This window comes from Aethalodelphis obliquidens, unplaced genomic scaffold, assembly GCF_003676395.1.
Source record: "Aethalodelphis obliquidens isolate GAN/ISIS:26980383/991018 unplaced genomic scaffold, ASM367639v1 scaffold40, whole genome shotgun sequence".
NCBI lineage: Eukaryota > Metazoa > Chordata > Mammalia > Artiodactyla > Delphinidae > Aethalodelphis > Aethalodelphis obliquidens.
In genome coordinates this window covers 13,861,087-13,885,551 of record NW_020837984.1, presented here as the reverse complement: position 1 = coordinate 13,885,551, position 24,465 = coordinate 13,861,087, and the positions used below count along the sequence as shown (strand labels likewise).

The following is a 24,465-nucleotide window of genomic DNA, read 5'->3' as shown; positions in this document are numbered from 1 at the left end:
GGAACACTCCCAAACTCATTCTGTGAGGCCACCATCACCCTGCTACCAAAACCAGACAAAGATACTAAAAAAAAAGAAAATTACAGACCAATATCACTGATGAACGTAGATGCGAAACTCCTCAGCAGGCCTTCCCTGGTGGTGCAGTGGTTGAGAGTCCGCCTGCCGATGCAGGGGACACGGGTCTGTGCCCCAGTCCGGGAAGATCCCACATGCCGTGGAGTGGCTAGGCCCATGAGCCATGGCCGCTGAACCTGCGCATCCGGAGCCTGTGCTCCGCAGTGGGAGAGGCCACAACAGTGAGAGGCCCGCGTACCACACACACACACAAAAAATCCTCAACAAAATACTAGCAAACAGGATCCAACAACACATTAAAAGGATCGTACACCATGATCAAGTGGGATTTATCCCAGGGATGCAAGGATTCTTCAATATATGCAAATCAATCCATGTGATACACCATATTAAGAAATTGAAGAATAAAAACCATATGATCATCTCAATAGATGCAGAAAAAGCTTTGACAAAATTCAACACCCATTTATGATAAAGGCTCTCCAGAAAGTGGGCATAGAGGGAACCTACCTCAACATAATAAAGGCCATATACGACAAACCCATAGCAAACATCACTCTCAATGGTGAAAAACTGAAAGCATTTCCTCTAAGATCAGGAACAAGACAAGGATGGGCACTCTCACCACTATTATTCAACATAGTTTTGGAAGTCCTAGCCATGGCAATCAGAGAAGAAAAAGAAATAAAAGGAATACAAATTGGAAAAGAAGAAGTAAAACTGTCACTGTTTGCAGATGACATGATACTATACATAGAGAATACGCAAGATGCCACCAGAAAACTGCTAGAGCTAATCAATGAATTTGGTAAAGTTGCAGGATACAAAATTAATGCACAGAAATCTCTTGCATTCCTATACACTAATGATGAAAAATCTGAAAGAGAAATTAAGGAAACACTCCCATTTACCACTGCAACAAAAAGAATAAAATACCTAGGAATAAACCTACCTAGGAAGACAAAAGACCTATATGCAGAAAACTATAAGACACTGATGAAAGAAATTAAAGATGATACAAATAGATGGAGAGATATACCATGTTCTTGGATTGGAAGAATCAATATTGTGAAAATGACTATACTACCCAAAGCAATCTACAGATTCAATGCAATCCTTATCAAATTACCAATGGCATTTTTTACAGAACTAGAACAAAAAATCTTAAAATTTGTATGGAGACACAAAAGACCCTGAATAGCCAAAGCAGTATTGAGGGAAAGAAATGGAGCTGGAGGAATCAGACTCCCTGACTTCAGACTATACTACAAACCTACAGTAATCAAGACAATATGATACTGGCACAAAAACAGAAACATAGATCAATGGAACAAGATAGAAAGCCCAGAGATAAACCCATGCACCTATGGCCAACTAGTTTACGACAAAGGAGGCAAGGATATACAATGGAGAAAAGACAGTCTCTTCAATAAGTGATGCTGGGAAAACTGGACAGCTACATGAAAAAGAATGAAATTAGAACACTCCCTAACACCATACACAAAAATAAACTCAAAATGGACTAGAGATCTAAATGTAAGACCGGACACGGTAAAACTCTTAGAGGAAAACATAGAACACTCTTTCACGTAGATCACAGCAAGATGTTTTTTGATCCACCTCCTAGAGTAATGCAAATAAAAACAAAAATAAACGAATGGGACCAAATGAAACTTCAAAGCTTTTGCACAGCAAAGGAAACCATAAACAAGACAAAAAGACAACCCGCAGAATGGGAGAAAATATTTGCAAACGAATCAATGCACAAAGGATTAATCTCCAAAAAATATAAACAGCTCATGCAGCTCAATATTAAAGAAACAAACAACCCAGTCCAAAAATGGGCAGAAGACCTAAATAGACATTTCTCCAAAGGAGACATACAGGTGGCCAAGGAGCACATGAAAAGCTGCTCAACATCACTAATTATTAGAGAAATGCAAATCGAAATTACAATGAGGTATCACCTCACACCAGTTAGAATGGGCATCATCAGAAAATCTACAAACAACGAATGCTGGAGAGGGTGTGGAGAAAAGGGAACCCTCTTGCACTGTTGTTGGGAATGTACATTGATACAGCCACTATGGAGAACAGTATGGAGGTTCCTTAAAAAACTAAAAATAGAATTACCATGTGATCCAGCAATCCCACTACTGGGCATATACCCAGAGAAAACCATAATTCAAAAAGACACATGCACCCCAGTGTTCATTGCAGCACTATTTACAATAGCCAGGTCATGCAAGCAACCTAAATGCCCATCGACAGATGAATAGATAAAGAAGATGTGGTACATATATACAATGGAATATTATTCAGCCATAAAAAGGAATGGAATTGGGTCATTTGTTGAGACGTGGATGGATCTAGAGACTGTCATACAGAGTGAAGTATGTTAGAAAGAGAAAAACAAATAGCGTATATTAATGCATATACGTGGAACCGAGAAAAACGGTACAGATGAACCAATTTGCAGGGCAAAAATTGAGACACAGATGTAGAGAACAAATGTATGGACACCAAGGGGGGAAAGTGGTGGGGTGGTGGTGGTGGTAGTGTGATGAATTAGGCGATTGGGATTGACATATATACACTGATGTGTATAAAACTGATGACTAATAAGAACCTGCTCTATAAAAAAATAAATAAAATAAAATTCAAAAATTAAAAAAAAAGATTATGACTCACTGAAGGTGCAGGTGATTAGCATATTTTAGCAATAAACTATTTTTAAAATTAAGGTATGTAAATTTTTTTTAGGCATAATGCTATTGCATACTCAATAGACTACGTAACCTTAATATGCACTGGGAAACCGAAAAAATTCATGTGACTTGCTTTACTGTGGTGGTCTGGAATGGAACCTGCAATACTTCTGAAGTATGCCTGTATGTGTTTTAGATTTTTTGGGTTGTGGCAAAGTTCACATAACATAACATTAACCATTTAAAAGTGTGAGCTGGCTGATTATATTGGGTGCCACCAAGTACTATCAGGTGAATGTGAAGATGCTGCTCAGCTGTCAGGAGTGACCTGGAAGAATCACACAAAACTCACACACACCTCATCTGTTTTCTTAGTTCTGTTTACCCTTGTGCAGTGCAATTAAATCAATATATCGCACTTGTGAGCCTGTGTACCTTTCTTCATGAAAGCATTTAAAGCATCCTCAACACGAGTGTATGTCCTGGTTATAAGAATCCAAGGATTCAGGGAAGGAGGAAAGCCTTAAGCTTGTGCATGAGATGCTCATGAAGAGATGAGATTCATGGGACACCCTGAGAGCAAAGGGAGTAAAGGAACCCACGTTGAGCTTCACCGGAGACCACACTGAGGAACCCAAAGAAAGGAGAATGGAAGGCATGGGGCCCTTCATCTGCTTTAAAGGGGATTAGAAACATGTGTCATGGATTGAAGAAAAGGCTATCATGCTGAGAGCAGCAGAATAACACTTTTGTGGCATTTGGTCTTATTTGGAACCACACAAACAGCTTTTTTGTTGTTGTTGTTATGAAAAGAGGACCCTGGCAAGACAACAAAAGCTGCATTTCTATTTTAAGCCAGCACAGAAGGGGTAAGAAGACAATGAGTCACAGTCATCCACCTCTGTTGTTGTGACACTTCATCCTAAGAATGTCCTTCCTTCTGTCCCGTTAACTCAAAGGCATGGGGCTACATCATACTCAAACTCATCACAAAACTTCATGTGTTTATTTTTTAAAAATTGAGACATAGTGCTATTTATACTGTAGCATTACTTCAAGAATTGAAGATGCTTAAAATAGTGGAAAATTTCAGTTTCTTATTAATTTTTAAAAGTGTATTATTTTATAACGTTGCACAGTTTTGAATGTTCTGTTCTGAATCTATATCCCCCCCCAGTCCTGTTATTTCCATAGGGCTAAAATTCCATATGAAGTGATATTTTTAGGAATACCCTTCATGTTATGGGAGAAATAATGGTACTTAGAGAACTTTTGATGTATCTGCTACTCAACCATTGTTAACTTTGTAGAGAGCAAAGGAAAGAGCAATGACAGGGCCTTGACTTCCTCAACTGATTTCTGGTCTTCTGTGCTTTCCATGCGTAGTAAAACCCCAAGGAGTCTGAGTAATAATATTCCTTGGGTTTTTGGTAATTTTCGATTGTGAGCTCATGTGAAGTTTGCGTTTACCTATGGGAATCTTATGAAGACTGAGCTAAGGGATCAACCTGCCAGAGAGTTTCCTTTTGCAGATTCCTAAACACTTCCAAACTGTGATCCCTTTCTCTTAGTTTGTAATTTACAGAACCCCAAGTAATAAACATTTGAACTCTAAAACTGAGAGGTTGTGGTTCTGAACTCTTAGGGACACACACACACACACACACACACACACACACAACTCATAGCTCATCCTTTTACTTAAGGTCTCAGCTGTAGCAGAAGACTCAGTTCTGACTCCCAAACTTTTATGGACCTATGTAAGGCTCTGAAACCAAATGTCTAGGTTATTGAGATTGGAAAATCACCACCGCTTTAGGGTCACCTAACCGTCTGATTTCCAGAACCTTTTTTATTTTGTCCCTGGAAATGTCTATTTTCTTGTGAGCCTGGCTATGCGTTTAAAACAACTTTTATTACATTTTTTTTCCAGGAAATTTTTTGTTTTTATTTTGCTAGGAAGTCCAGTGTATCACCAGCCAGGAGTAATTGATTTTTCCCAAATGATTACCTCTTGCATGCTCAGAGGGGTAACTCAAATAAATGTTGTATTTAGATGCCTAAATGTTGTTGTATGCCTAAATGTTGTATTTGGAGCCTTTGATTTAAAACATCGCATATCCTGAGACTTCTGGGCTGATATCTTAATTCCAACTCCTTTGCTACCTCCCTGGCCTCATAGGTTCTGTGTGAGGAGAAGCCATCAGAAGAAAGCTGTGTATAGAAGAAATGCCAATGAGATCTGAAAAGCCACCTAACAAAAGGCTTTAATTTCATGGATGGAAGGGGATGCTTGCTCTCATGCTTTTACAATTTAGGCTTCCATTCTGATTCCCTGACCTTATAATAAATATCCTTTTAATTAAAATCAAGACACCAAGGGAAACTAGGCAATGCAATGTGGAAAATGTCCAGGAAACATGAAATACTAGCTGATGACAGATAAATGAAACTTACTATACAAACAGTATAAATGTAATAGAAACCTCACAGTTGATTAGAGCTGGCCAAGTACTGCTTGAATCCAGTAATTTTATACTGTAAAAGTTTAGTAAAGTCTAGTGCCAAGGGTGTTGATCTAGAATGTAGTACAAGAAATTTTCAAAGAAATGAGCTCAACTTTTTTGTTTCTTACATTTGGAACTCAAATTCCAAATAATTTTTGGCCTCTCATCTTATCTCCCTTAAGACTGGAATTATTTAAAAGGCCAAATTCATACGTAAGAGAGAGTAGTGGCAAGAATTTTAACATTAGTTGATAAGGCCTAAATGATGTACATGGTAATTTCAAAGAGCAGCTATGCATATTCCTCACTAGATGATGCACGAGTCACTGCGAAACACTGAGACAGTTAAAAAAAATTCATGAATTCAGATTCCCTGAGGCTTAGAGGAGCATCTGGTCTGCCTGGGTTATGGGCAAGGTGATTCCAGCCACTGGCAGTGCCTGTGGGATCTGAGCAGGACACACAAGGAACAAGGGCACGGGATGATGTTCACAGTGTGTTTGAGCTTGTTGGCATTGACACCCTTCGAGGAGGGCGGTAAAGAGGCCACACCTAGGGACCCAGGAATCTGACTTTCAGCCAATTCAGCATTCTCTGGGCTTATGTTTCCCAAACGGTCTTTGGCAGAATGTTAGTGTCCTTCCAGACATCGGGATGTCAATAGGTGTTCGGGAAGGACTAGTGCCCTTCTAGATGTCAGTATGTTAATGAGTAAGGGTCAAGGGAGGATTCCAGGTCAAAAGAAGTTTAGGTGAACAACGTCTGGAAATGCTGCCCCTGATACTTGCATCATATTTTGATATGTAACCAGGTTTAAGGACCACAGGCCAGGAAATGTTGAAGGAGAGGAGTAGATTCACTTATAGGAGGTAAGAATATAAGGAAGCTACCTTAGTGCCAGCATGGTTCCAATTTTCTAATTTTTCATGTGAGGAAATGAAGGTTAAAAGATTTGCCTTTGATGGAGGCAGATCTCATATTTATGGAGGCAGATCTCATATTGGAACCCCATTGTCTTTAATGACAGCTTGCCTCTTTCCAGCTCACATAGGGGCATGAGGATGGTGGCGGGTGGGTTTCCAGGCAAGTCGCAGGGCCAGCCCAGCAGGGATGAGGGAAGCCACGAGGGCAAGGTGGAGATGAGAACAGACTGGCGTGTGGTGCAGAGCTCTGAGGCGAGGGCAGGCCATGGCAGGGCTCTGCATGCTAGTGGGAAGCAACCTTGTCAGCTGCAGAGAGAGGTGTGTCCAGATGGGAATGGGTGGAGGCTGGAAAGGGATCCAGAAAGCACGATGAGTCTAGGCCCATGATGCCTGGCTAAGGAACTGCTTGTACTTGTCAGGTTTCTACTAAATATGCTTCAGTGAATCCCTTTGGTGATGTTAGGTTTGGTTGTCTGGCCCTGAAAATGAAATGCTATGCTTAAAGGTGTGGAGGGCATTATTTGAAGAATTTATTTTTATTTCAATTTAAGGCATGTCAAGTTCCTGATTAGTTTTTGTCCCTTGCAATTTGTCATTCATTGAACTACCCTAGAAATTCAATAAAGTGAATTAAACATGATCCTTTACATAATTCTTTAAAAACTGTTCATAAGATACCTACGAGGCCTTTAAAAACAAACCCAAACAAAAGGGAACCGCATTTTGTTTCTCGCGGGAGAAATTCTCAAAGCACGCACAAGATCCTCTCCCAATATTTGCCGTTATTTGAACAGAAATATAATGGTTTGCTTTCACCTTAATAGTGTAGTTTAATTAGCTGGGCTGCAGAAGAATTCCAACTCTACAGCAGGATCTCTTTTTATTTTCTCTCTAGTTGTGGTAAGAAACACATAACCTAATCTTAACCAATTTTAAGTGTACAGTTCAGTAACGTTAAGTATGTTCACCTTGCTATGCAACGAGTCTCCAGAAACTTTTTCACCTGGCAAAATATGGCAAGATCTTTTGATTCAGGGTTCCTGATATACAATTAACCCCCTAATAAAATGGGCAGATTTCTAGGATTTTATTTAAGAAGCTGATAAAAGTGTCTTTTGTTATGTAATATTTGATACATATAAAACAATGTGTGTAACATACATGTAATTTATGAAACCTGATAATAATAATACAAACACCCATGAAACTACCATGCCCTACAGTTCCACCGGTTTGTGGGTTCCTTTCGTATCCATTCCCCTTCCCCCCTTTAGTTTAGTTTGGAAAACATATGAATTACATAGTAGGCACTGTACTTCTTTGTGGGATGATTTTCTGTGACAAGTTTCTCCGTCCCCTGGAGGAGTTCATTGTATAGTGACAGGAACATATATATGAATGAACACTTGTGACAGATGAGAAAATTCGCTAATAGATGTGTGAAAAAGTACTATGAAAACCAAGGGAGGTTGGCGCTAATTCTCCCCAGGTGGGAAAAAGGAAAGCTACTGAGACGGAGTGATCAGCGAACCGGGCTTTGAAGAAAGAGGAATTGTTGGCAGAGTAGATAAAGAAGATGAAAATATTTCAGCAAGCGGAAACAATATAAGCAAAGAGATCATTAGTAGCTATGAGGTATGTTCAAGGAACCCCAAAGAATAGAGTGTGCCTGGAGATGGCCCTCCTTCCATTTAGCTCCTCGATGAGCTTTGAGATATACTGAGTAACAGTCTTGAGCCAGGCATGGTTATGCGCTGGGGAACTACAGCCCTGGCTTCCAATAGCATATGTCTACAGGGGAAGACTGACAAGCAAACGATCAGTGACAACGCCATGGTCAGTGCCATGAAGGAGTCCGCACAGGGTGCCAAGGGGGTCCGGGCACAGGGAGGAGTAGGTGGGAGGTGAGGTGGAGAAGTGGGGTGTGGCCGGGTTGAGAGGGTCTACGTACGCCATGTCAAGGAATTTGAAGTCTACTTTAGAGATCTTGGACAGTCAAGAGGATTTGGGGCATGGAAGTGAGTGGGATCATGACCTGATTAGTTTTCTTTTTTTAAGGGAAAAAAACCTAGTGACAGTGAGAAAGGCTAAAAGAGCAGTTAGGAAGTTATTGCAGTAGTTCAGGCAGGAGATGCAGAACCTCAGACTAAGGCAATGACATTCATTCATCCATTCATTCCACAACTATTTATTAAGCAACTAATGAGTGCTTATGCTGGGGTAAAGGGTGCAGATGGATGTATCAGATGAGATGGCGTGTGAGAGAAGAGGATGCTCTACAGACACCTGTGAAGTGAGAGAAGACTAGGAGAGACAGAGGAGACCTTGGCAATCACTCTTCAGTCTAGAGTTTGGGAAGCTCAGAGGATGGTGACATATCTATCGATGAAGAGCAGTTCTGGGGAAAACATGATGAATTTAGCTGGGACACGATGGGGAGAGATGCCTACATTTGAGATGCCCATTGGGTACCAATACTGTGGGCCTGGTCTTCTGAAGCCGAGGCCAGCAATGGGTGGACACATTAAGTAGCCCTCAGCGTATCCATTGTAGCTGAAGTCATGAGCATTAGTGATATTGCCCAGGGACAATGTGCAGAGAAGGTTGAAGACAATCCTGGAGAACAAGAGGTGAGTGGCAGCAGGAGGAGACAGGGGAAAACTGAAGACAGATTTAGAAGAGTCGGCAGCAGCCAGCAGAGGAGAGAGTTGAAAGAAGAGAGTGCCCATTGCTGAAAGAGCTAAAGAAGAAGGCAAAATGAGCAGAGATCCCTGGCTGGGGAGTTCAGGCTTGCAATGTATGGGCTAGAGCAACGATGCTGATGGAGGCCAGGGTGCAGTGGGCCGAAGAGTGAATGGAAGGAATTGTGGACAGTCTGCTCTGCAGAGAAGTTGGCAGATGAAAGGGAGGGAGAAGGAAGAGGGCGGCTTGAAGGAGGAATAATGTATGAGACATTTTTAAAGGTTGAAAGAGGCCAGTAGGCAGCAGGGAGGAAGACAGTGTAGAGAAAAGGATGAAGATACCACAGGCAGAGGCGAATGAGAGAGAACAAAATGAAGGACATGAGTGGTGAGAGATGCAGCCAGGCTGCATCCGGGGAGGGGAGGGATGTTGGAGCAGCACGCATGAAAGTGCTACTTGAAGTGGAAGGTTTCTCACAGGACAGCTTCCACCTCTCACTGACGCAGAAGGGTAGGCTGTCTGTTGAGAGTGAAAGAGCCAGAGATAGGACAGTCATCTCCGGGAGAACGGGAACAGTCTGGGAGAGACACCATGGGGGTGGAGTCTGGGGCTCCACAAAGATGAGGTGAGCGTTTGCTAAGCAATGAGAAGGCCTCGTAAATGAGCAGTGGCCCCAACAGCATGCTTGGGCAATTCTCTTCTGAAGGGATCATCATGGAGTAGGAGAGGAGAAGACTATCAATTGCTCTGTCTCGGTATAAGGATGGGGCAGGGCAAGTGGGCTGCGTGTTAGGTAATCGAGGGTGTTCATGAGAGCGTCAGCATGGGGTCCGTAGGTTAAGACACCAGGCAGGCATTTATCCTCTCCCCCAGATTTTTGATTTGAAGGAGCCAGTCCCCATTGCTAACCAGAATCTATCAGTGTCTGGTGACCTGCTGAAATTTAGGCAGGATGTGATGGCCTTTGCCTGTGTACCTAAAGCTACCATCCTAGTTAGACTGCAGGCTTTCGGGGTGCTGCCTCTTGGCTGGGATGATGGTAGACTCTCAGGGTTACCTGCATGTTCTAGATCTGTATTAGATAATATTTACCTCTAATACCACTGATTCATTGTGGACTTTTTTCCTCCATATGTTCATACATTTACTCATCCAGTACATTTCAACTCTTTTTTCCCATGATCCTCTTCTCATGCAGATTTCCTAGTCTTCCTTTTTTTAAAGTTCAATTTAGAGATTTCAATAATATTGGACCAAATTTATAAGTGGATGGAGTGTCCATAGCATGACTTAAAGCGTTCTGGCAATGCCCTTTGTGGAACTGAGGCAGGGTTTTATTTATTCATTTATGTTTTTGTAAAATATTGGCCCCTGAATTCCCTTTTTGAAAATGCAAATAAGCACAGGGTACATAGGCCGATGACTCTCTCTCTTCCAATGTGAATATTTTTAGTGCCAGTGAATAAAGTTAGGAATCTTAGAAGGCAAAGATTTACCTGGGGATACTGAGGGCCACGTTGGGAAACACTGAAAACTTTGGATCCAAGACCTGGCCAATTCTCTCTCCATCAGTCATTACTGATAGATTATTCTCTGCTACGCGGGCAATAAGTTAACCCAGGTTCCATCTAGGTGGGAGATAAGAGCCAGCTGGGAATGGGGTCCTTCCAGAAAGGCAAAATGCAATGGGTAGCACCAGTCACTCTCAGCCTTCAGATTTCTTCTTCCAGGACCAGCAGGAGGCAAGAGGATGCTGACGGCTGCAGAAGGCTGGCCTCGTAGTGTCTATCATGCCTGATCTGGCCGTACTGGTCGTTACATGTTAAAATGCTCTTCATGACTAGTAAATAGTGACCTGAGTGCCTGCCCTTGTACCCCTGCCACCCTACAGGACTTCATGGACCATCCCCCATCCCACCCCATATCCAGCCACTAAAGGGTTAATGTTTGGCTCAATTGGGATGGAGGCCTTGCAAATTGTTAAAGATTTTGAATATTATTCCCCGGAAGAACTGTGCAGAAGCGGGAGGAAGGCAAACTTCATGGCTCCTCATGTTACAGACCCTTTCTGCTCTCTGGCTATTTCCCATCATGGAGATATGGCTTTGGTACCAGGCCATGGGGTATTTCCCACACTCAAGACAGGGCAGGGAGGTTTCAGGACCGTCATTTACAAGGATGCCCTCTGCTAGTCCCAGACTGTGGTGAGGGCGTGCTGTCACGCGGGGGAGAGAAACTTGCTGCATACGGCATCCTGGGGTGCGGGGAGATGACGTTTGCCCTCCTTCCTGTATACTCCCTTTAGAAAACACGTGAATTTACCCTGTCCTCCTCAGAACATCATCACTCATAAAGGAAGCCAGCGATCAACGAGTAATTTGGGGAGCACACTAAGCATCAGAGCCCCAGACAGCTTTCAGAAATATGTGGAAGGGCAGTTTTTAAATGCTTCATAAACAGGAAAATCAGTCTCTAAGATCTTCCCTTGTAAAGAAATTCCTCAGGACTTACAAAATCAGGCCACATTAAGACATTTTTGCTGTCTTCCAAAGCAACATAGGCTTAGCCAGATAGATTCGCTGAAAAATATTCTGAATATTGCAAAGCAATCTGACCTTGTGTGATCCTGCCTCCAATAATGAACGGCATTAAATAAGAGACATTTTCCTGGAAATTAAAACCACGATAAGATATCACTGCATGCCTGTTAAGATTGCTATCATCAAGAAGACAAGAGATAACAAGTATTAGTGGGAATCCTTGTACACTGTTCATGGGAATGTAAATTGGTGCAGCCACTATGGAAAACAGTATGGAGGTTCCTCAAAAAATGAGAAATAGAACTACCATATGACACAGCAATTCCAATTTTGGGTATATATCTGAAGGAAACAAAACCACTATCCTGAAGAGATACAGACACCCTCATGTTCAATGCAACATTATTTACAATAGCCAAGACATGTAAGCAACTTAAGTGTACATTGAAGGACGAATGGGTAAAGAAGATGTGGTATACATATACGATGGAATAGTATTCAGCCATAAAAAAGAAGGAAATCCTTCCATTTGCGACAGCATGGATGGACCTTGAGGGCATTATGCTAAGGGAAATAAGTCAGGCAGAGAAAGACAAATACTGTATGATTTCATTTACATGTGGAATCTAAAAGAACCAACTTCAGAGAAACAGATCAGATCTGTGGTTGCCAGAGGTGGGGGCTGGGGTACAGGGTTGGGGGTGGAGGAATTGAGTGAAGGTAGTCAAAATGTACAACTTCCAGTTACAAGATAAAACTCGGGGTGTATAATGTACAGCAGGATGACTACAGTTCAGAATACTGTATTGTACATTTGACAGTTGCTAGGAAAGTAATCTTAAAAGTTCTTATCACAAGGAAAAGTGTGTAATATGTGGGGTAATGGATGTTAACTTACTATGGTAAACTTTTTGCAATATATACACGTACCAAATCATTAAGTTGTATACCATAAACTTATAAAATGCTATCTGTCAATTCTATTTCAATAAAACTGGAAAAAAGAGACATTTCTCACTAATATAAATTGAATGCCATACAGTACAGTTATATATTCCTATTATAGTAAATATTTTAAAATATTAATAATAGTAATTATTAATAATAATACAAGGAACAATCTTAAGCAGATATATAGATATTCCTATATAGATAATCCTTTCATTTTCACCATCTACCTATGAGGTCAGAGCTCTCATCGTCCTCATCATATAAATGAGGAAACTGGGGCACAAAGAGGTTAAGTAACTTGCCCAAGATCACACAACCAGTAAATGGTGGAGTACTGCTTGGCTGTTGTATTGTTCCTAGCTGTCCCCACCCAGAGGTAACTGTTTTTAATAATCAAAGGGACTAAGTGAACAAAGGGTGATGCCTACTACAACAGAAGCCCCAGTGTTCACCTCAGGCTGCCACCGCCAACACTCCCAGCCACCCTCTTCTTTAAGAGCGCTCTGAAAGTTTTCTTCCCACGAGAATTCCAGACTTGAAGATATGCTTCCTTTTGAATCACCATAGAAAGCAGTCTGGCTGCCTCAGTGTTTTTTTTAACCTTAAAAATAACATGGTTATGCAGCCTTAAGTATTTAAACATTTAAATCTGGGGCTGCTGTGCTTAAGACTGCTTAAAATCTTGGTGAAATCACTCCAGCCTGGGTTACACTAATTGACCTGAGACTTGCACCTGTCCCTCCCACCAGGGTCCCTCCCACCCACACATTCTTGTCTGCTACGAGTCATCTTTTCCCCTCAAAACCAGAGGCTTCTGTTGGTGCAAAAGCCTCTTTCTTTCCAGAATCCTTGCCACAGGGATCCACATCCTGACCGAGTTTTGCATTCATCCATTTATCATCTCTTTAAAGTGTTGTTTGAAACCATTTCTCCCTTTTGCTCAAGTCTAGCGCTCTAGGAGGCTTCAGTTTCTGTCCTACACACAGATTTGAGTCGCCTTGCACTGTATGCTAAATGCTGGATTTCCAGAGATAAAGTGAAGACAAGCTCTAGCCTGGAGATGCTCACCATCTACTTTCCTCTGCTGGGCCTGCCATGGAAGAACTGAGATGCGGGGAATGGAAGAAGCTGTGGCAGTGGAGCAGCGCTCGCTTCAAACGCACCTGCCTTTACAGCGCGTGCTCTGATTGTGCATGAAGTCAGGGCATGTGCTAGAACTAGACTTGCAAGAGCTAATGTTTTTTTTTCATTTGGATATTACTTTGTTTGGTCTTTTCCTGGTTTGGGGGCCAGGGAATAGAAACTGATAGACAAGCACATATCATTTGGGCACGGCAGGTGATGGCGGGTTATCCCAGGCCCTGCACTATTTGGGGATGCTGGCCAGAGCTATGTGGTGGCCCCAGGTGACGATGATGGGGAGGAGATCCTTACTGATCTTGTGCTGGGCACATAGAGGTGTGTCCTATAAATGGTAGCTAAAAGAATAAAATAAAGGTAGGTGCCACTCTTTTTTTTTTTTTTTTGCGGTACGCGGGCCTCTCACTGTTGTGGCCTCTCCCGTTGCGGAGCACAGGCTCCGGACACACAGGCTCAGCGGCCATGGCTCACGGGCCCAGCCGCTCCGCGGCATGTGGGATCTTCCCGGACCGGGGCACGAACCCGTGTCCCCTGCATCGGCAGGCGGACTCTCAACCACTGCGCCACCAGGGAAGCCCGGTGCCACTCTTTATTGTTAAAAATAAAGAGGCCTCAGGCACTTTCTCAGATGGACTGACTAGTTGCTAAGACCAAGGTGGCTTTGGAAGAGTATCAGCTGGTGCAACTCAACAAGTGTGTGTGCGTGTGTGTGCACACGTGCACATGTGCCACACATGCACACACACATGCATGTGTATTTATTACACGTCAAGTAACACTCATCATTTACAGTATTCTGCTGATCCTTCCTAGGCACTGCATCCAGAGCAGCCCCTTCAGCTGCTCCACCCAAAATGGTGTGTCCATTGGCAAACCGTAACGCATACTGACTCCTAATGACTCATGATTTTATTGATCATGTTAGTTTCTTTTTTTTTGCATTATGTGGGCCTCTCCCTGCTGTGGCCTCTCCCGTTGCAGAGCACAGGCTCCGGACGCGCAGGCCCAGCGGCCATGGCTCACGGGCCCAGCCGCTCCGCGGCATGTGGGATCCTCCCGGACCGGAGCACGAACCCGTGTCCCCTGCATCGGCAGGTGGACTCTCAACCACTGCGCCACCAGGGAAGCCCGATCATGTTAGTTTTTGCCAATTTTATAAAAATTGTACAAAAGACGCTAGACTTATTGTTAATTATTTACACAGTTTCTTGTTGCCCTCTACCTACTCATGGTCCTGTTAACCTGTGTCATTCTTTGCTTTGAGCCGCCTGAGGTCTGAGGCCGGGGGGGAAGCTTGGGGCACTTACCACAGTGCAGCAGAGGGGCCAGAACCACCAGAGGAGAGCCAGGGCCAGAAGCAGGAACAGGATCAGCAGGGCGATCGCCAGGATGGAGCCATCGGACTGCGGGGCCGAGAGAGAGGGCGGTCAGCAGTGGGGCCGGCTGTGCGCGCAACCAGCATGTGAGCTTGGGGGGCAAGGCAATACCTGTGGTCTCTCCCTCCCCGCACTCCCATCCCCAGTATGCAGATTTAAGGCCCAGAGAAGAGCACAGTTTGCCAAGTAAACTGTGCTGCCCAACATTCTGGGCAACACACTCTAGTAGTCAGTTCTCATGAGAAGTGGGTTTGTCTTTTCAGGGAGGCCCCATTCTTCTCTTGGAACAACAGCCTGAAGGACCAATCCTGCAGGAGACAGAGCAGATGGCTGCCTTTGCAGCTGGGCACTGAGATGGCCTACACCGCCATCTGCCTCCGGACCATCACCCTGTGCCCGGTGACAGCCTCCCACTCCCTGGAACTGCTGTTCCCGCCACCCCTTGGGCTGGACTTGGGACAATTCTCAACTCAGCCTGCTTGCCTGAGCCCGTGTCTCGTAGGTGCGTGTAAGAGAGTCACGAGGCAAAGTCTAGAGCCCACTGATGGGATGTGATAAAGGGCAGAGGGATTCCAGGGAGTAGAGGGTGAGGCAGCTTCTGCTGACCCTGGGAGGGGAGGGTTGTGGTGACTGAGTCAACGCTGCTCTCGGGTCCAATGAAGCAGGCACCCAAGACAAATCATGCCCACTTCCAAACATGCCTAGGCCAGTCCCCAAAACAGACAGTTGCCGTGGCCTGACATGATTATTAACTTTCATCAACAGAGATCCCACTCCGTCGGTGTCAGTATTCTGGGGCTGCTGGTTCAAGGGAGCAGATTTAAGTCCCCGCCACCACCCCTTCTTCCCAGCTACCGGGAGTGCAAGTGGGTACAACCTTTGGAACTGGGGGCGAGGGGCAAGTTGTCACAGGTATTAATTGTCATAGGTACCCCTTCTGAATATAGCTGGCAATGCCACTTTTAGCTCCCCCCCCAAAATCAGATATGTTTGCACAGATGATGATGATAAAGGAAAGCAACCTAAATGTTTAACAATTAAGGAATAGTTAATAATACATGGTAGAACCACCAATTACTCTGTAGACATTATATTTACACATAATATTTAAATGACCTGAGAGAACAGCCCTGATATAATGAGTGGACTTATGTTTGCCAAGAGTGAGAGAGAGACTGAGGGCTATTTACTCAAATATTAATGGTGATTTTGCTGGTAGTGGATTTATGGTAATTAAAAAAAAATCTGTCTTTGCCTTTCTTTTTCTTTGTTGAACATTGCACAATGAGAAAGTAAACTATTGAAGTTGTATTTTAAAAATCTGCACGTGGGGCTCCTCCCTATGGTATCAGGGCTCACGTGGCCCTGGGGTTCTCACCCAGGATCAGTGGACCTACGGGGTACACAGATGGGCTCAAGTGGATGGGAGGTGTGACCCTCCCGAAACAACAGTCATGACCTTCAGAGCATGTGTCTTCAGGGGAGACTGTTCACAGCATGATCAGACTTTCAAAGCTGCCCTCTCCCCAACCATTTACAGAGGGGGAGGTTGGATGGCCCGTCCGAGGCTACACAGCAGGTTAATGGCAGAGCTGGGGCGTGACTCACCCCTACTCTGACTGCTCAGTGGGGGCTACTGGAAGCTGTTTAAAGGCAGCTTTTACTCCCTGGAATGTCTTTGACCCAAAAGCCAGGGAACTAAACACTCAGATCCCACCAAGCCAAGGCTTGGGAATGCCAGATTGTCCCCGAGGGAGCTGCACCTCACAAGTGCAGGTGCAGGGCTGGGCAGTGGGTGGGGAGCGGGCACAGCAGCCAGAGGACGCTCTTGGACCCACAACGTTTATGCATGAGCTACGGCAGACGGATGCTCTCCTCGAAGATACAAAGAAATCCCGTGTGTTCTCCAAACTTACTGTTAGTCAAGGACAGCCCCCTTAATCTTTCAGTCTCTACGTTCCATGCCCATAAAATGGAGATACTGAACCTCACCTGCCTCGTTGCATTGATGTGAGGAGAAAATGAACTGTAAGATGTAAGCAGACATGGCTGGACAAGTGGGATGGAAGCTATCATGTCAGACGCTGAGCTGTAACTCATCCTCCCTTTGTTTCCTCATGGCCAGCAAACATGGTGGCCATTTCAGATCATAAGTCTGTTTGCCGTCGGAATAATAAGTGGTTTGGTTACTGCTAGGCTTATAAAACAGTGGTCTTTCAGTATAAGGTTATAATTTAGTAAAGACTGCAGACTGCATTTATTCCCATTATATGCAATCTCCCCTCTCCTCATTTTACTTCCACTCTAGAGAGAGGAACTGAAGCAGAAAGGCTGATATATTGTGGGGAACATTATTTTAATTCCTTCTGGAAAAAGAAGGAATTTTCCTGCGAAGTGGGGAGGGTGGAGGACCGGGACCACAAGGGGAGAGGGGAGGCTTCAGCTCCGGAAGGAGAGTTCCTGGATTCAGACAAAGCTTCATCCGGCCCGTCTCTGACCAGGCTTGGTCTGCCTGGTCCCAGCCCTCCCTTCCGTAGTAAAGGAGGACAGCGTGGGGCTCAGCAGGGGCAAGGTGCAGTGGGGACGCTGGGGGAGTGGAAATGCAGTGGGGCAGACGCTCCTGGAGGGACTGACCCTTGCTCTGGATGCAGCCCCCAGTAAAGCCCCCCAACGCACTGCCTGGTTTTCAAGATCTTCCAGCACCGTTATATACAAACACCCAGTGTAAAAGGGTCACCGTCAGACAAGAGGCATGAATCTCTGATGAACTTAGACATGAAGCTAATGTCCTACAAGTAGGTAACATGTGCATGCAACCTCGGAGGAGGTTCGTTCATGGATTCATTCAGCAAACGTTTACTGAGGGTCCGTCCGGTGCCCATGGAGCAGACCTCAGCGGTAAGGATGGGTCACACAGAACCAAGGTGCTCATGGTCTGATGAGGAATATGTATCGACCGTTACCCACACTCAGGGGCCTGTGTGTTATTCAACAGCTGTACACGCAGCACCTTTAATTAATTAATTTATTTTTGGATAGTTTTTATTTTATTTAAAAAATTTAAAAAAATTTTAACACAATTTTAAAGGTTACTTTCCATTTGCAGTTATAACAAATGGTGAGCTCTATTCCCCGTGTTGTATAGTACATCCTTGAGTCTATCTTACACCCAACAGTTTGAACCTCTCGCTCCCCCAACCCCTCGGTTGCCCCCCCCCCAACCTCCCGCCCGCCACTGGTAACCACTAGTTTGTTCTCTATATCTGTGAGTTTCATGCAGCACCTTTTATGTGCCAGGCAGTGAAAAAAGCAAACAGTCTCTTGAGTCTTAAAGCTTACATTCTGGTGCAATAGTAGTAATGATAGTGATGATAATAATACTTGTTATCAGTATAGCTCATATTTATTGAACACTTACTATGTGCCAGGGACTGTCCTTTCTAAATATGTACTAACATGCTTTCCATGTGTTAGTTCACTTAATATTAACAACCTTATGAATTCAATAATATTGTTTTTTTCCTATCTTACAGAAAAATACTGAGGCAAGGACAGAAGAAGCAACTTGCCCAAGGTCACAGGGAGAAACCAGAATTTAAAACTGGGCCATTTGGTAAGACATGAAAGCAACCTAAATGTCCACTGACAGATGAATGGATAAAGAAGATATGGTACATATATACAATGGAATACTACTCAGCCATAATAAAGAATGAAATAATGACATTTGCAGCAACATGGATGGACCCAGAGATTATCATACTAAACGAAGTAAGTCAGACGGAGAAAGACAAATACCATATGATATCACTTATATGTGGAATCTAAAATATGGCACAAATGAACCTATCTATGAAACAGAAACAGACTCACAGACAGAGAACAGCCTTGTGGTTGCCAAGGGGGAGGGAGGGATGGATTGGTAGTTTAGGATTAGCAGATGCAAACTATTATATAGAGAATGGATAAACAATAAGGTACTACGGTATAGCACAGGGAACTATAGCCAATATCCTGTGATAAACCATAAATGGAGAAGAATATGAAAAGGAATGTATATATGTGTATAACTGAATCACTTTGCTGTATAGCAGAAATTAACATTGTAAATCAACTATATTTCAATAAACTAAATTTTTAACAGAGTTGGGCCATTTGGTTCCACAGCCTACAAGTTCAACCAGCAGGTTACTGCCCTCAGCAAGCACTAAGAACTAAGTGTCTGGAACTAGCACTGAAGAGGTGACACTGGATTCTCGCCCTCAGGGCGAAGGAGAGCTTGGCATTCCTGCACAGAAAGCAAACACAAAGTGCATGGTGTAGGGGTCAAGGAGGCAGGGTCCCCACTGTTGGAGCCCAAGCTGAGGGGCATGGCTTCTATCTTGAGCCTGAGTGGCTTCAACCTGGGGAGACTGTGATCGGACTTGTTTCTTGGGAAGTAAATGCTTTCAATGCATAGAGTATGGACCTGAGGGGAAGACTGGAGGTCGAAGGCCCAGGTGGAAGGCTCCTGCAGTCCCTCCCAGTCTTTTAGGATGACATTTTACAGGGTCACTCCTTCTGAAACTTGCATTTTCATGGATGTCTTTGTACTAATTTTACTAACGATAGCGACTGTTATTGTGTGCTATCTGCATTCCCGGCACTAGGCAAAGTGCTACCTATGCATGAGCTCATTTAATTAAACGAGCCTTGTTAAAGCAGTCTTGTTGCAGGAACTGTTATCCCCTTTTTGAATAAGGAACAAGGAGACTCAGCGAAGGTATGTAACTTACCCAGACCCTTCCTGTACCACTTATGGACATATTTATACGCCCTCAATTTTAATGTTGCAAAACTGGGAATTGAACCTTCACAGTCTGATTTTAGAAGCTTGTCCCCTTCCACTTCATCATTATACTCTAATGCGAGGTTTATAAAAAATTCGCTTAAGAAATATCTATACTTGAAAGACTAAACATAAGGCAGCTACATGAGAGACTGAGACCGTGTTTGTAATCGCTCCATCTGATGGAAGGAAGTTCATCCACACGGCTCCGGGTGGATCAGAGAGTCACATAGTGCAAGTGTATTTCAGAGTGAAGTCCGAAAGGGATGGAGGCCACAGCAGGGCCTGGTTGCCCCTTATGATCTTGAATTGGAATTTCTATCAATTACCTTGTGAAGAGGAATTGACAGCCATGTAAGGATGGCTCTGTGTTACCTGTTGAATGAATATGAGTATGTAGTAGAAATACATACACATCTGCCCTGTTTAGTATCTGCTTCATTCGTGAAATTAGTTCAGCTACTCTAAATGAATCCTTTTGCATTTTCATCTAGTCCCAAGATGAAAAGCCCCTTTGGGTGCTAAGACTCTGCCATGGGCCGGGAGGCATGTGGAATGTTCCACAGCCCACACCATGTAGCCTGGTGGCCCAGAACCTGGCTCTGTCCTCCTGCACTGGTGCAAACTGCCTTGGCTCCTCGGGCTTTGGCCTCCAACCTACCCTCCTGTGTCCCAGCTCACTGACTGCTGGCACACCCTGTGTTACGTGCTGCCTGCTCCCCAAAGCTTCTTCCTGGATCGGAGCTCAGGAGGGTCATGGGCTGACCACTGCTCTCAGCCTGACTCAGGACAAGCGTGTGGACTCGGCCTCTGCTCCTCCCTTCACCAGGGCACAGGGTGGTAGGACTGCAAAGACCCCTGGGCCCACACGGCCTCCACCATGGGGCTGAGCAGGGCCATTTGGGTCAGGGCCTAAATGCGCCTGCCCAGGCTCTGTCTTGGATGGCTAAATGGCAGGAGGTGAGGTGGCTTCCTCACCACGCAGAAGTTCCGAACCAGCCAGCCTCCAGGCTTGGAAGTGGATGCATCCTCCAGGCTCTCTGACGCCGGGGAGGGGAGCCTGAGTGGGGCCTTGCCTGGACTTGACTTTCTGACAAGAAGCGAGAGCAGGAGCTGACCTGCCCAGCAAACTCTGCTCCTGTCCTTGCTGGGCAGCCTCTGCATGGAATTCTCTGGAAGCTTTGAAAGAGATTTCAGAAGGGAAGACAGCAGCAGATAAATAACCAAAGATTGCCTCCTGCCACTGTTATCTTCCCAACAGCCTAGATACCAACACAAGTTAATTTCTTATTTTCTTTAAAAAGTAAAAATAAAGTTTAATAAGTCAACATGGCCCTTTGGTTTAAAATATTTTCAGCAGGAGGTGGGGGGCTTTGGGGTGTGACTAGAGATGAAAGGAAGCGGTGCTAAGGAGGTACATCTTCCAGTTAGGGGAGGGGACATCCATTTTCTTCAATAAGTAGTAGTTTTATGCCTTCTTCCCTATGAACGCTGAGGTATAAGATGCTCACAGAGGCCTGCGGTGGAGCACGCAGACACAGAATATTAAACACGAGGGCAGATGCTCGGGCTGCTCCTTCCTCTGGTCATTCCTTGTTAGGATAAATTTCCCTGAAGCCTGCCTGGTTTGCAAGGCAAATCCCTGCATCATGGCTTTTTATATATATTTTTAAATTTTTATTTATTTATGGCTGTGTTGCGCCTTCGTTTCTGTGCGAGGTCTTTCTCTAGTTGTGGCAAGTGGGGGCCACTCTTCATCGCGGTGCGCAGGCCTCTCACGATCACGGCTTCTCTTGTTGTGGAGCACAGGCTCCAGAAGCGCAGGCTCAGTAGTTGTGGCTCACGGGCCCAGTTGCTCCGCGGCATGTGGGATCCTCCCAGACCGGGGCTCGAACCCGTGTCCTCTGCATCGGCAGGTGGACTCTCAACCACTGCGCCACCAGGGAAGCCCCCATCATGGGTTTTTAAAATGCCTTTGTCCCCGGCTCACCAAACGAGGGCATCTTTCAAGATGAGGAAGCATTGTTTTCAAGAGAATAGATTTGGAAACTTGAATAATGAAAGCATCTCTCACATGGTAGGTTTCTAGTAATTTTGGATTTCTGACGCACGGCAGGCGGGTGAGGGAGCTTGTGTGACAGGAGAGAGGGAGGCCTCTGGGCAACAGAGCATCAAGCATCGCTGTTCCTTCCTGTCTTGTTTTTTTTTATGGTGGATTTTTTTTTTTTTTTTTTTGGCTCTGAACATTTTATGTTTAAAAAAACAGAAAGAAAAGGGGAAAAAAAAAAACTGTCCCCACAAGGGGGAAGGCCCCCAGTGTGCCCCTGCCTGTTGTTCCCCCTGGCTTCAGAGACTTCTGTATAGCCCTTAGCTGCTTGCCGGCCAGGGTAAAGGGAGGAGGGTCAAACTGAGAGGAATGATGGGAAACTGGGGGAAGCTCAACTTAAAGAAACTTGGTGGAATCCCCCATCTCCAAGCTGGGTTTGAACTGGGATTCTTCCTTGTCGTTCAGGCATGGGGTTATTATGTAGCCAATGAAGTGTCTTCAGTTCTGCCTGGAAAACTGTCTCAGTTAAGGAGGGAGCATCCTTCCCCACTCCTGTGTGTAAAACTCCAGGCCTTTCTTCCCCTTTACTCATTCAGTAAACGAGGCCAGAGCACAGCGAACATGGGCCTCTGCTCTCCCCTTCCTATCTGGGGAGCGTGCTGCCCACCGAGAGAGAGCAGAGGCTGTCTTCTTCTGCTCCATGCAGGCTGGTTTTGTGCGGGGCCTGATGCTTGTACGATTTGGGGAGGCCTCTTTAAGAAAAAGAACATAAAAATACAAATGCAAAATAATAAGCACCCCTCCCAGGACCTTAGAAGGCCTAGAAGGGACCCATTCGAATGAGCATCCCTGAAGCTTAAACTTCATCAGCGTTCCCGTAACTCTGCCCCTGGCTGTGAGTCTTCCCTAGACAGGCCCCGTGCCCGCGACGAGGTTGGCAAAGCTGTTGAATCCTGGGCTTCAGTTTCCAGCCCATTTGCTGCCACACTCAGCCTTAGTCTCCAGTCCGCAACAACAAAGGCAATACTGAGGTTTTCATATATGGTTTGAGGGTCTCATTTCTATTTTTTCACATGCTTTTTTGCCCCCAGGACAGTGATCCCTCCAATATCTCTTATTTTAACTTCCCCCAGGATGGACCCTGGTAATTGTAACAATTACATTTTGAAAACAGTGTACAGGAATTATTAACAAAGGGTTAAGGAGAGCCCTCCCTGATGGGCGGTGGGTTTGCTGCAGTTCTAGGATCTAGGCTAGGTTTTGTGGATTCTGAAAATCACCACTGAGTTACTAAAGGTACTCAGATTCTTTCACATGGTTAGATGAGGCCGTCTTTTAAACCTTTAACCTGAAGAATGAATTAGCAGGTTTATTCTGCCACATTGAAGGGCTATTAGCCAAACTCTGCCAAAAATATGACAGGAAAACAGCTGTTGATCCATTAGATATTTTTAAAAGCTGGCAAGGTTGTTTCCCTGGTTTCAGTTGGTAAATGATGATGCCACAGGGCACTCCAGGACGCGACGAGGAGACTTTGCTATGACGTGAGGCTACCCAGTGGTCCCTCTTCCTCTCCTCCCTCCATCCACGGCCCTGTCCCTATTTCTCTGGTATTGAGTGAGAATGTCTTTGAGGCACTGTTGAAAAGCACTCAAGGCAAAGAGGCCCTTCCACTACGGGCAGTTCTGGTCCATGATCTTGTGATCTCATGGCAACTTGCTTGTTCTAAATACCCAAGAGGCCATCTGGGTGAGAGGGGGATGTGCAGACAGAGATTAAGGGACCAAGGACATGCTGACTTTTCCTGCTCAGATGGGAGAACCTGTGAGCAGGCAGAGGACTGTCAGCTCCTCCGAGGGAGGCTGGAAGGCTCTGTACCCCCTGCTGCACCCGTCACGCTCCACTCCAGGCAGCTTTGCTCCCACTTGGGAGGTGTCACATTCCAGTGCTCTGAAGTGGAATTTCGAACCATCCTCAGCAGCTGGTATGAGCTCTGTTTCCTGCCCAGACAAAGCTGGCAGAGTACAGGCAAGTTTTCTTTCGAAAGATGAAATTTAAGTCATTTTATTGCTGCTGAGAAGTTCTGGATGGGCAAGCCCAGAGACCAAAATTCTCTCCCAGAGCTTATATATTCTGACTGTTATTTCTGGAAGTAACTTCAGCCATTATCTAACTTCTCCACCCATCCCACCCTGCATTTTATTGGAATTCTATTGCCCTGGCATCTGCGGCAGTGCTCTCCTCAGCTTCCTTCCTCCTATCTCTGATTATTCCTTGCCCACCTCCCCATGGGCTTTTCCTCGTATGCAGTCCCTTAAATGTCAGCATGCCACATGGATACATTTTTTTAAGAAAGGTATATACTTTTTTTTTTTTTTTTCTTTGCGGTACGCGGGCGTCTCACTGCTGTGGCCTCTCCCGTTGCAGAGCGCAGGCTCCGGACGCGCAGGCTCAGTGGCCATGGCTCACGGGCCCAGCCGCTCTGCGGCATGCGGGATCTTCCCGGACCGGGGCACGAACCCGTGTCCCCTGCATCGGCAGGCGGACTCTCAACCACTGAGCCACCAGGGAAGCCCAAGAAAGGTATATACTTTTTATTGTGCCTGAAGTGTCTACTTTTTTTTTCACTTTAAAAAATTATGGTAGGGCTTCTCTGGTGGTGCAGTGGTTGAGAGTCCGCCTGCC

At 44.9% G+C, this 24,465-nt stretch overlaps 1 protein-coding gene and 1 long non-coding RNA gene across 6 annotated transcripts in view; one reads left to right on the top strand and one right to left on the bottom strand.

Annotated features, from left to right (window-relative positions):
• Positions 1-24,465, bottom strand: part of ANTXR1 (ANTXR cell adhesion molecule 1) — a 246,335-nt gene that overhangs the window by 88,030 nt on the left and 133,840 nt on the right. For 4 of the 5 annotated variants that reach the window (XM_027131885.1, XM_027131886.1, XM_027131888.1 and 1 more), the window contains exon 13: positions 14,837-14,932. In XM_027131885.1, coding sequence (XP_026987686.1) covers positions 14,837-14,932 — 96 coding nt within the window. Of the gene's footprint in view, positions 1-14,836; positions 14,933-22,015; positions 22,533-24,465 lie in introns of those variants that run through there. The other variant, XM_027131889.1, reaches the window with a different exon arrangement.
• Positions 2,797-18,622, top strand: LOC113633606 (uncharacterized). Its single transcript, XR_003438268.1, has 4 exons — positions 2,797-2,822; positions 14,794-14,991; positions 15,169-15,407; positions 18,439-18,622. It is a non-coding gene; the product is annotated as an uncharacterized LOC113633606 (long non-coding RNA).